General features: G+C 38.3%; 1 protein-coding gene across 1 annotated transcript in view; it reads right to left on the reverse strand.

Moving 5' to 3' along the window:
- Positions 1 to 12700, reverse strand: part of BANK1 (B cell scaffold protein with ankyrin repeats 1) — a 309952-nt gene that overhangs the window by 222092 nt on the left and 75160 nt on the right. The window contains exon 4 of the mRNA XM_047857595.1: positions 6234 to 6388. Within this exon, the coding sequence (XP_047713551.1) occupies positions 6234 to 6388 (155 nt within the window). The remainder of the gene's footprint in view (positions 1 to 6233; positions 6389 to 12700) is intronic.

The raw sequence follows: 12700 nt of genomic DNA on the forward strand, positions 1-12700 counted from the left end.
CATTCATGAGTGCTCACACAGGCTGCTTCTTAATGCATCAGATTCCCTCCTTAATAGAGGGCAGGACTCCACCTTTCAACCTTTTCCAGAGAAGAGTTCTAAAGGAAAGACAAGCATACTGACCACCCCAAATGAGGGACTCACATCCTCATTTGTACCCAAGGCCAGCTTCACAGGTGTATGACCTGGACTGTTGCACTGGCCGTACACTTAGAAGGCCCTGCACTTGCTTTAATGTTCTGCTGTCACTGCCTTAAAGCGCTTACTAATTTGAACAAGGGCCCCTACACTTTCATTTTGCACCAGGCCTGTTTGTACCAAATGTTGGCGTGCCATTTCGTTCCTACTCTCCCTCCATCTCCCCACTTCTCCTCTCCTCTCCCACAAGGCTTGACTCGGGGTTTCACAAGCTCCATAAACCCTCCCTACAACTGCAGCCCACAGCAACTTCTAAGGGAATCATGGAGCCTTTCACATTCACACTCCTCATTCGACCTTCTCGAAGTCACGCCCCCTGCTCTTCATTAGTTCTTCCTGTCTGTGTGTTGGCTTCCTGGCTAGAGTTTCAATATCCTGAAAGTATTTTTATTTTTTCATATCATTGTGGCATCTTGCAAAAATTATGTACATAAGAGACAATCTGTACATATTTTTAAAATGAAGATGGAATAAGTCTGTTAAAATGTGACATTTTAAAATTGAACACACCCAGCTCCATTCCTTACATCCCTCAGGACTCCCAGTTTCAGCTGTTTGCTGCCTGTCCACGGAGAAAGTGGCCTGCTCTAGGAGGGAAGGCCTGCATTGTCCAGCCTTGTCCTTAACTATTATGACATCTTAACTAAAAATCTAATTATGTGGGTACACTTAATTCAACAGAGAAAATACTCAAAGGATCGTAAATTTGGCTTTATCAGTTATAAAGCTGCTGTTTTGCTTTCAATCTTTCTGACTCATCTGTTTATCCCCTGTTTGGCGCTGAACATTCAGGGACAGAGAGAATTATGATAATGATCCCTTCCAAAACCTAGTTTTGTGGCATTGGTCACAAAACCTTGAGACCTAAACAAAGGGGCTAAAACTTGGTCTATAATAGAACACATAAAGGGTGAAGTTTCCGGGTCTCCTAGGGTTGGTGTCTTTAGGCTTATATGATATATCACGCACAGGCAACAAAGGATTTTTACCCTAGTGGATCATCATATCAGCTTACCGTGACTTTTTTACACAGACCAGTGGTTCTTTTCATATATTCACGACTACTTTCATAGGCACCAGTTTAATGAGCATAGTTGCATGTGTTTTATTAAGCCAGGACTGTGCAGGCTCCTGTAGCTGACCTCTACCTGACCCATGACAGCACAGCCAGGATTAGGTTATGGCAATGGTTCCGAATTGGGCTGTTAATTCTCACCTTCAGCATCACCTGGGCAGCTTTTAAAACTGTCAGTGTCCAGGCCATAAACCAGACCATTTATATCCAAATCTCTGGGGGTAGGATTTAGGCACGATTTTTTTTTTAAACCTCCCCCAGTAACCGCCGTCCGCAGCTTAGTTTGAGAGCCACTTGGTTAAAGGTAAAGACCTCTTTCGGTCACTGTAAAACCTTACCACCAAAAGGGGTGGCACCTTACAACATAAGCCTTTCGGCATTGATACACACAATAGTCTTTTGCAACTTTTCCTATACTTTTCAGTGAAGTCACAGGATCAGACTTTAAGGTTGATTACCAAGAACTAGTGTGTGATTTGGTATGAGAAATTAAGTGGGAAGTGCCATTAGCTTCTGTATATTATTTTAAACCCTATCTTGGGCCAAGGAATGAATGCATAGGAGGTCATCTCTGAGATCCTTGTGGCTTTCCCATGGGCCCCTCAGAATCACACCTCTCCATATAGTCTAAGGATTTCTCTAGATTTTTTGGCTACATAATCAGGTCTGCACTGTGGGTTTGGAGACTCACATTACAGTGGTAGCTACAGAGGTATGTCAAGGAACAGGTCAAATAAAATGAAGGTCTTTTTGAGGGAATGTGCCACGTTCTAGGATTTGGATACAAAGACACTTCAATGAAATTAATATAGATCCAAATGTTGATTTAAAGCCACTTAAAAGACCTTTCAATGTTATACTATAACTTGAAGAATTATATTTGCTCCTGAGATCAACAAGTGACTGGACTAGTTTTAAAACAATTTCAGTCTTATCATTAGAAAAGCAGCAGTGGGAGAATAACATAAAAATTAAGAAATATCAGTTAGTTACACTCAAAGAAGTAAGAGATTCTGGGGCGAGAAAAGCTGAGATTGCAGTAGACAAATTCTACCAAAAAGAAGGGAAAACAGAATGAAGGCCTGTCTATGCAGATAAAACAAGATAAAGAAGATAAGCTCATTCCGAACCGCTTTTTAGGATAGTGCTCGTGAAGGGGAAATAACGAAGCCATTGCTGAACCTATGACTGAGGCTTGCGGAGGTAACTGAAGAGACAGGAGGCATCAGAGGGCAAGTGACAGTACTTTCCAAGAGGGCCCACCGAGGAAAACATTTAGAGGCTCCCTCTTAAGGCTTCAGGTAAAATCCATAAAAAGAGGGACAAGAGTCACCGCTTACAGATTGTGCAGCTCTAACGAGTGATTACAGAACAACTGAGCAGATTGCAGAAAAGCCTCTGAAGGGGAGCACTAATTCTTGATGCCATTATTAGGTGATGTGAAGGAAGTTTATTACTGTAAGGGCCATAAATGTATCTCCTGTCCTTGGAGACAGGATTTAACGTTGGCACTATTGACGGTTTGGGACCAGAGAAGTCATTGTTGTGGGGACCACCCCTAGATGCCAGTAGCAATCCCCCCAGGATGACAACCAAAACTGTCTGCAGGCTTTGTCAAATCCCTTCTGGAGGCAGGGGGAGCAAAATCATTCCCAGATGAGAACCACCGCTCTGAGGGAGTTTGTCTGAGGAATTAATGAAATTTGGACTTTGTAGTAATACACGGTATAGGGCGGAGAAGCTAACAAATAGGCCAGGTCCAGTTCTAGTTTATATGTTATTCCAATGGAAGAATGCCTCCCAGGTGGATTTCTCACTGGGGACATAAAGTTGGATAAGCCTCTTTTATACAATGAATGTGTCTGACAGGCTTAGAACTTGGACATCGTATCTCTCACGATCAATTACTCCACAAGATAAAATCAAGAGGAATACGCTAGAAAAACAAATGCGTTGGCTCATAACAAAATAAATAAATAAATAAAAATACTAAAATATAGCACAGAATGCTAATCCTAGAAAAGGTAAAAGAAGAAGCCAAATTAAGTAGATTTGCACCTTTAAGACCTTAAATACCTTAAATACCAAGGTATTTCTCAAAGAGACAGGGAATAACTTACATAAACAGAACACTGGAGGCCTATCTTCACTACCACATGAAAAACAATGTTGAAGAAAATGTATTTTATGCTGTTTTTAGAGTGGTACAAGATTTTCAAGGCTTAGGAAATCTAAAATCCATAGAAAGGAACAATGCTTGGAATGACGAATAGGCAGAGGGATCAACACTCCCATGCTCCTGGGGTCAAAAGTAGCAGCAAAATTACCTACGGCCTCAGTTGAACAATCTACTAAAGCTGATTCTCCAGCACAGGTGAGGGAACAGGGAGGGAACCTCTACGAGGCAAGTCCACAGACCCAATTAATTTTACAGCAAGAAGCAGCAGCAGGAGGGACCTTACCCCCTACCCCCCCCCCCCCCCCCCCCGGCTTAGTCAAAGAGAATGAAGATTATGTCACTACATAGCATTACTCAACTCAGCGCTGGCATACTGGAAACACAAAACCAGAGGGCACTTTGTAGATTTCAAAGGTGCTGGGTGTGAAAGAGGCATGTTTCCCAAAAGACCTGGTGACTGGCAATTTAGCACTGTAAATTTCTAGCTTTTGTAATGTTTATTTTATTTCTGAGAGGGAGAGAGAGAGCATACAAGTGGGGAGGGGCAGAGAGAGAGCGTGACAGAGGATCCAAAGCAGGTTGTGCATTGACAGCAGTGGGCCCAGTGTGGGGCTCGAACTAGCGATCTGGGAAATCATGACCTGAGCCAACCGAAGTCGGATGCTCAATCAAGTGAGCCACGCAGGCACCCCCTAACTTTTGTAAGATGGTGGCAAAGTCTCAAGTATCACTTACTGGGAGGAGGCCATATATTCAGGTGTCTCCACTCACCCACCGACTGGAAGATGTCTCAGAAATGAGTAAGTTCACAGGTTGTGCTTTCAGACAACCAGCATTGACTGAAAGTTACCCTGGCAAATCTGAAACATGATTTTCAGTCATTTGGATACAAATGATCTTTCCTTTGGTACTTGGCCATTGTTACATGGACTCAGATTGTACTAAGATCTAGGTTCCGAGAGCACAAGATTTTGGCTGGGACAACTGTTTTTCGTCTGGGAATTAGTTTATTTTGAATTCTTTAGTGTGTGGGGCTGGTGCTAAAGTAATCTCGTATGACCTTTCAATTCTTAAGATTCCTTAAAATGTGGGGTACCTAAGTGAGCTTTGAAATAATTTAACTTCAGAAAGTCTGAAAGAATTGTATCCATGTCAATAAAAGACAGCTCATGATCCTGCTTTTGAAAGTACCCTGATTCTACCCAACCATCTACCTGAGCTATTGCAGCCTGGAGGGCAGTGGCGTTTAATTTTTAGATTTCAATTTCTCTGCAAATTTAATAATGGGGACGGTTTCATATTATTCAAAATTTACTTGGGGCACCTGGGTGTCAGTTAAGTGTCCGACCTCAACTCAGATCATGATCTCTCGGTTTGGGAGTTGGAGCCCTGCATCAGGCCCTGTGCTGACAGCTCAGAGCCTGAAGCCTGTTTCAGATTCTGTGTCTCCCTCTCTCTGCTCCTCCCCCCCTCACACTCTGTCTTTCTCTCTCTCAAAAATAAACAAACATTAAAAAAATTAAAACAAATTTACTGTTGTATGTATTTTTCAAAGCAGCTATTAAGACACACTGCATAATTCTCAGTGAGCAATGTTTAGTTCCAGAGGGTTTTTTTTTCTTTTTTGTGTTGATTTTACCTCCTTGAGAATAATTCTCATTTCTGTTTATTACAGTTTTTTATATTTACTTCTGTCTCTTCCACTGTTTCTGACTCACTCAGAGCCACAGGTTCTGATTGTTCAGCCTGTCCTCCCTCAAGTTCCTGAGTCCTTTAAGCGAGTTGTAATTTTTCTTTGCCTGGCTACATGTGTTGGTTCCCTCAAACTTGAATGATTCAGTTCCTGGAGTCTCTAAGGTAGTGTCAAAGAAGTTGTTGTTTCTCTGGAATGAACAGCATAATTGCTTAAAACAATGATTTTTCTGCTTAAGTAACAGGTCTAGGGGTGAAGGGATTAGACTTTGCCCAACTGCACAGAAAATTCGGCTTCCCCCAAGACTGCTAATACCAGCAAGATTGGGGGTTCTCTTCCTAAAGACACTCCTAGCAGACAGACAATCGCAACCCCTGTCATTGAGTGGCATACATCCACTGGCTTCTACCAGAAGGATCCTTTCATGCAACTCCTAAGGCTCAGGAGTGTCTTTGGCTTGTCCCACTGAAGGACAATACAGACATTGAGGGTCACTGTCTGGAGATTATGGAGACACAGATTCAGGCCAAGCTCTACCAGTGTGCTTATTTTAGTAGTCCATTTCAATGAAGACTTAGCAGGAAGGCATGTATTCATATAGTCACCTTCTCAGAAGCCCACACTACATTCCTTGCTCCATTATACTTCTGTTCCTGAAAGGACCAACTCTTCCAACTCTTACGATATTTCCACTTAATAACGCAGGCCTTTAATATATGTTTAATAATTGAAAAACTGGTGATATTAGAAAATAAGTGTTTTCAAATTCTATTCAAGAATATGTTTTTACTTATAGGAGTAAAATTCTTGATCTGGTTAAAATGAAATAAAAAATTCTTAAGTAGCTTTATATATATAGCAATTATATATCTTTTTGCAATGTGCCAAATAACATTTGATAAAATGAAGCTTTCATATATTCTCTAATATTTAACTATTCAGCAAATATTTACCAAATACCTACTAATGGCCAGAGAGTGTTTTGGATTCTGAGGACACAGCCATGAACAAAGTATCCAACTATCTTAGAGCCCACATTCTGTTATGAAAACAAGAGAGCCACTTAAATAACAAAGTTTCTTACTGACCTCACATGGAATTTCAGCAGGAAGCACAATTGCCTGTGGTATGGTATCTCTTGAAGCTTTTGATAATTCTTCAATTTCCTGTCTCTTACTTATTTCCCCAGAATGATCCACTTTTAGGTCTGTTGGAATATTGACCTCAAGGTAGTCATCAGAACCTGGAGAAAAGTACATGAATGTGAACTACATCACAATTATAATATAGTTAAGGTCATATTATTCCATCCATTGTTTTAAAGACTAATTGTTAAACAATCAATTGGATTAATATATGGGATAACAGAACTGAGTTGAAAATAACTGAACCAATGTTAATAATTAAAATAACACTTCACAATTTAACTGGTATTATTATAACTTTAGTGACTAATCTAAACCAACTACATATGTTCACCTACTAGTTTAAGGTTCCCCCCGAAAAAAAAATCCAACCACCATGTAATATTTTTTCTTAACATTAAATTAACACACCTGAAAAAGATGGAACTATCTCTTTTCAATGACTGTAAGTAAGGAAATTTATTTTATTTTAAATGAGAACAATTATTTGTACTTCAAAAAGATTTCTAATTTTTTTTTTAATATATGAAATTTATTGTCAAATTGGTTTCCATACAACACCCAGTGCTCATCCCAAAAGGTGCCCTCCTCAATACACATCACCCACACCCCCACACCCCCATCAACCCTCAGTTCGTTCTCAGTTTTTTAGAGTCTCTTATGCTTTGGCTCTCTCCCACTCTAACCTCTTTTTTTTTCTTCCCCTCCCCCATGGGTTCCTGTTAAGCTTCTCAGGATCCACATAAGAGTGAAAAAGATTTCTAATTTTAAAAACAAAAAAGCAAAATTGGGAAATGTCACTTTATAAACTAGTATTTCTGCACAACACTGGTTTAAGAGTGAAATATCAGTATTCATCCAAATGTTGATATGTTCTGTGAAAAGTGTGTTCTATACCAAAAAACTGGCTTTCTTTATGGCAGCATTACTAGAACAGTGAAATATGTTAATGTGAGTTTCAATCTTAAGGGGAAAGGATATTTGATTTTTTTTTTTTAACATTTAGTAATTTAGCATTTGGTCTTAGTCATTAAAACATGTTTTTCTATTGAAGAAAAACACGTTGTGTTAAGAGTGAAGGATAATTTTTTTATTACTCAATATTTCAAAGCCCAAACGCCTCTCATTAGAGTACAGACCAATGTGGCTGAAACTGAGTCTCTAACAACTAGATCACATCTGTAAGCTCTTAAGTCAACCCCAAAAGTATTCCTAAATCCACAAAGAAGATAATTGGGGAAAAAAAGAAACTAGCCCCTGATAGCTAGAAACCGCCCCAAGACTGTGTAAAAACCTTGGTGTTGGCTGGGAGCTGGCCCAGTGTCCTAGTGAAATCAACAATTTCACAGAAATCAGACATGGCCACTCTGCCTCCATGGTGGGTCAAGTCGGGGGTGAGAACACTTTGTAGTCAAGTCTGAATCCAAGCGAAAACATGAGCACTGCCTAAATCACAAAGAATGACCAAACATCCCAAATCCTAGCTCCTGTCACTAGCTATCACTTCTTTACCAATTTCAGCCTTTGTCTCTTTTTCTCTTGCCCTCTAGTTAGGGTAAACTACTCCTCTCAGTTTTCCTGGGAATTTTCCTGGTTTGGGCACTGACATGTTGTATCCTAAGAACCCCTTCAGTCTCAAGCATACTGGGACAGTTGGTCACCTTATTTTGGAAAAAGATCACTAATATATCAAATCATAACATTACAATTGCTTTTTGACAGCAAGCAAACTACAGCAAAACCCTGCTTTCTTGAAACCTTCCTCAAATCACTTAACAAGCCTAAATCCTACAGTAACTCTTTTCTAATAGTCATATTGAGATGGCCCATGGTTCTCCATGGTGTGCCTTCTCTTCATTGCAACTAACAAAAAGTCCAAATAGTTCAAGTGCAGGTGTGTTCCTAGTGGTTTGTGGCTAAAGGACACTGACAGGATAAAAAGGAAGAAGAGTCAAAGGCAGTATAGATGGAAGTAGCTAGAATTTGGTTATTTTACCCCAAAAAAAGTGAAGTTGCCAGTTTCACATAGGTAATTCTGTCAGTGAAACAGATAACAAAAAGACATGCCCTCTAGAGAGGAACATCTGCATGCCACATCTAAGAAAGAGAGTGGTTTTTCTGGTGTTGTTCTGTCTTATGAAAGTTGCAGAATAAAACCAAAAAAAATCTGGGATTTCCAGATTTTTCTTAGTACCAAGGCTATAAAAATAGCCTTTATTTCTTTACAATTTCATAAACGGTTTCATTTTCTTTCTGTCTCTGTCTGTGTCTCTCTCTGTCTCTCTCTCTTTCTCACACGCGCGCGCGCGCGCACACACACACACACACACACACACACACACACTCACACACTCACACACTCACATCCCAGAACAGTGAAAGGTTGTTTTGAACTGGCTCGATCATTTTGTGAATTGATGAAAGAGCAAGGAAACCATTTTATTTAACACACTTTAGAAGAAGGGGGTGTAAATTATTCTAGCACAGCAGCATCTAGATGTTTTCTGCTAATTCCTCTGTGGTATTAGGTTAAGAAGAGCTATTTTATTTACCCTGAGGACATAATCATAACTATACAAAAAGATTTATCTCCATGAACCTTCACAGAATCACTGTTTATACTGCAGAAAATTGGAAGCCGTTTAAGCAATAAGGGACTAGATAAAAATCTGCACTGTGAAAAAGATACTGTCGCCAATAAAAACTCTATCAGAGAGTATTTACTGATAAGAAACAGGTCCGTAATATAACTGAAAAAGTTTCAAGTTATGAAATTATCAATTTAGTAGGTTCTTATTTTAGTAAAATAAGAAGTATAGGACTTCTGGTTTCAGGTTCCACATGTAAGGAGCTTTGGAAATCAACACTCCTCCTAACAAAAAGCTGAACTGACTGAAAAATCACCAGTCTTCTTTGATCCTTAAGAAAGGGGTGGACTTAGAACAAACTGCTGTCCCCCAAATTGGAGAGACAGTCAGGGAAGTACAGGGAGTCTCAACTTACAGAGTAGACTTAGGACTGCAAACCACCCAGGAACCCGGCCGGGGTAGGAAAACCACAACTGTAATTGATGCTCAGTGTGGACAAGTCTGAGAGTTAAAAACTGCAAAGGAATCCAGCTGAAGGAGGGCCTCCACATTATTTTGAGATTTACCTCCAGGAGCTTCACTAGATTCCCACAGAAAATATTAGAGAAAATTCCCCTCTTGCTGCTGGCAGGGGGAGGGGAAAAGAAATCATTTTGAAATACTCCATAGCACTCTGTTCTTCTAAGAAAGGTTTGTCCTCAGGGCAGACTGGTTAATGACAGCCTAATCTACTGGGGTATTCTCAGAGTCTAAGTGACCTGGGGATGAGAAATACCCAACAGCAGCCCTCTGTAGCCATGTTGTCCCACATAAAAGGGGCGGAAACTAAGGCAGTCTCATGAAGTTCATGGTTCAGAGCTATAGGTTCACTAAATGACTAAAACCTAACTAAGCATAGGACTCTAGAAAGCTTCCCCTCCCCCACATCTCAGAACCACATTACCAAAAGCCTATTTATAGCAGTTCCTTTTACCTAGTACATTGTATCTATTGAGAAAAATGACAAGGCATATCAAAAGGCCAAAAACCAAATTTGATTAGACAGAGTAAGCATCAAAACCAGACATGGCAAGGATGTGGGAATTATCGGACTGGGAATTTAAAACAGCTCTGATTTAATATGCTAAGGGCTCTAATGTATGAAGTAGACAGTATGCAAAACAGATGGGTAATGTAAACAGAGTAATGGAACTCCTACAAAAGAATCAAAAAGAAATGCTAGAGATTGAAAATACTGTAGCAGAAATGAAGAATGCCTTTGATGGGTTTATTGGTAGACTGGACATGATTGAGGAAAGAATCTCAGAGCTAGAGAATACATCAAAGCAAACAAACAAAAAAACCTTAAAAACAAAACAAAACAAAAAACCTGAAAAGAATATCCAAGGACTGTGAGACAACTACAAAGGTGTAACATACATGTAATGGGAATACTAGAAGTAGAAGAAAAAAAAGAAACAGAAGAAATATTTCAAAGAATAATGACTGAGAATTTCTCCAAACTAATGTTAGATATCAAATAAAAATACACCTAAGGATACTGCCTTCAAACTGCAGAAAATAGGGCACCTGGGTGGCTCAGTGGGTTAAGCGTTTGAAGTTGGCTCAGGTCATGATCTCACAGTTCTGATGTCGGGCTCTGTGCTGACAGCTCAGAGCCTGGAGAATATATTCAAATTCTGGGTCTCCCTCTCTCTCTGCCCCTACCCTGCTCTCTCTCTTCTCTTTCTCACGTGTGTGTGTAAAAATAAACATTAAAAAAATTTTAAACTGCAGAAAATCAAAGATAAATAAAAAATCCTAAATGACCTAGAGGAAAAAAAACCTTACATGTAGAAAAACAAAAACAAGAATATTTGAATTCTCCTTAGAAACTACGTAAGCAAGAAGAGAGTAGAGTGAAATTTTTAAAGTGTAAAAGAAATAAACCACAAAAACAAAATTCTGCACCCTATGAAATTATCCTTTAAAAGTGAAAAAGAAATAAAAACTCTCTGGGATAGCCAAACATTAGGATAATCCGTTGCTAGTAACTGCTGCCACCTTCAAGAGAAGATAAAAGAAGATTTTTAGAAAGAAGGAAATAATATAGGTCAGAATCTCTGATCTGCATAAAGAAAAGAATCAAAGAAGAAATAACTGAAGGTAAAATAAAAACATTTATTTTTCTTAATGATGATTGATCTAACAAATAACAATTTGTCCAAAATAATAATAACAACGGTGTATTTGAGTATGTATGCTTGTGTGTGTGTGTGTGTGTGTGTGTGTGTGTGTGTGTGTGTGTATAACTTAAGGTATATTATATATATTACAGATAAAAATGACAGCAGTGATAAAAAGGATGGAAGGGAGGAATTAGGATTATTTTCTTATTATAAGGTTATTATACTATCTGTGAAGTAGTATAGTGTAATTTGAAAGTGGACTTCAATTAGTTGTAAATGTATATTGCAAACTCTAGGAAAACCACTTAAAAAGTGACAAAAAAGAATAACTGATATACTAAAAAGAGAGAGGAAATGGAATCAAATAAAATGTTTAATTAAAATCACAAAAGATAGATGAAGAGTGGAAGACAAAAATAGGAACAAAGAACAAGGGCCAAAAAAAAAAAAAAATACCAGTAACGAATATGGGATCAATCCAACTATATCAGTAATCACTTTGAATGTCAATGATCTACATGCGCCAATAAAAAGACAGAGATTGCAGAGCAGATCAGAAAATGAGACATAACTATATTTTGTATACTAGAAATCCACTTTAAATATAAAGGTATATAATGCTTAATAGTAAATGGATAGAGAAAAATATACCATGCTAATACTAATCAAAGGAAAAGAGGAGTAGCTATATTAATTTCAGACAGAGCAGACATAAAAGTAAGGAAAGTTATCAGGGATAAAAAAGACATTATGTAATGATAAAGGGGTCAATTCTCCAAGAATACTTAACAATTCTTAATGTGCCCATGCCTAACAACAGAGCATCAAGCTGTGTGAGGCAAAAACTAACAGAACTGCAAATGAATCCACTCTCATGGTTAGAAAATTCAATACATCTCTCTCAGAAACAGATCCAGCGGGCAGAAAATCAGTAAGGGTATAACTGAACTCAATAATACCACCAACAAACTGCATATAATTAATATCTATAGATTAATTCATTCAACAACAAAGGAATACATATTTTTCTCACACTCACATGGAACATGAACCAAGATAGACCACATTTGGGCCACAAAACACATTTTAACAACAACAACAAAAAAAGCATACAATGTCTGCTCTCAGTCTACAAAGGATTAAACTATAAATAAATAACTGAAAGATAACTGGAAAATCCCCAAATATATGGAGATTAAACATACTTCTAAATAACATAGAGGTCAAAGAATAAATTTGAAAAAAGAAATTGCAAAAATATTTTTAATCATAATGAAAATGAAAGTACAACTTATCAAAATGTGTGAAATGCAGCGGAAACAGTACTTAGAGGGAAATTTACAGTATTGAGTGCATGTATTAGAAGAGAAGAAAGGTCTAAGACCAAATCCAAGTTTCTGTCTTTAGAAACTAAAAAAATGAAGATGAAATTGAATACTAAGTAAGCAGATAAAAAGAACCAATTAGAGCAGAATTAGAGTAGAAATCAATGAAACTGAAAACAGGAAATCGATAGGAAAAAATTAAGAAACTATAAGTTGGTTCTTTGCAAAAACCGGTAAAATTGATAAGCTGCTAGCCACACTTACTAAAGAGAGAAAAAGAGACAGAGAGAGAGAGAAGACACAAATTACTAACATGAGAAATAAAATAA

This window comes from Prionailurus viverrinus, chromosome B1, assembly GCF_022837055.1.
Source record: "Prionailurus viverrinus isolate Anna chromosome B1, UM_Priviv_1.0, whole genome shotgun sequence".
Lineage (NCBI taxonomy): Eukaryota > Metazoa > Chordata > Mammalia > Carnivora > Felidae > Prionailurus > Prionailurus viverrinus.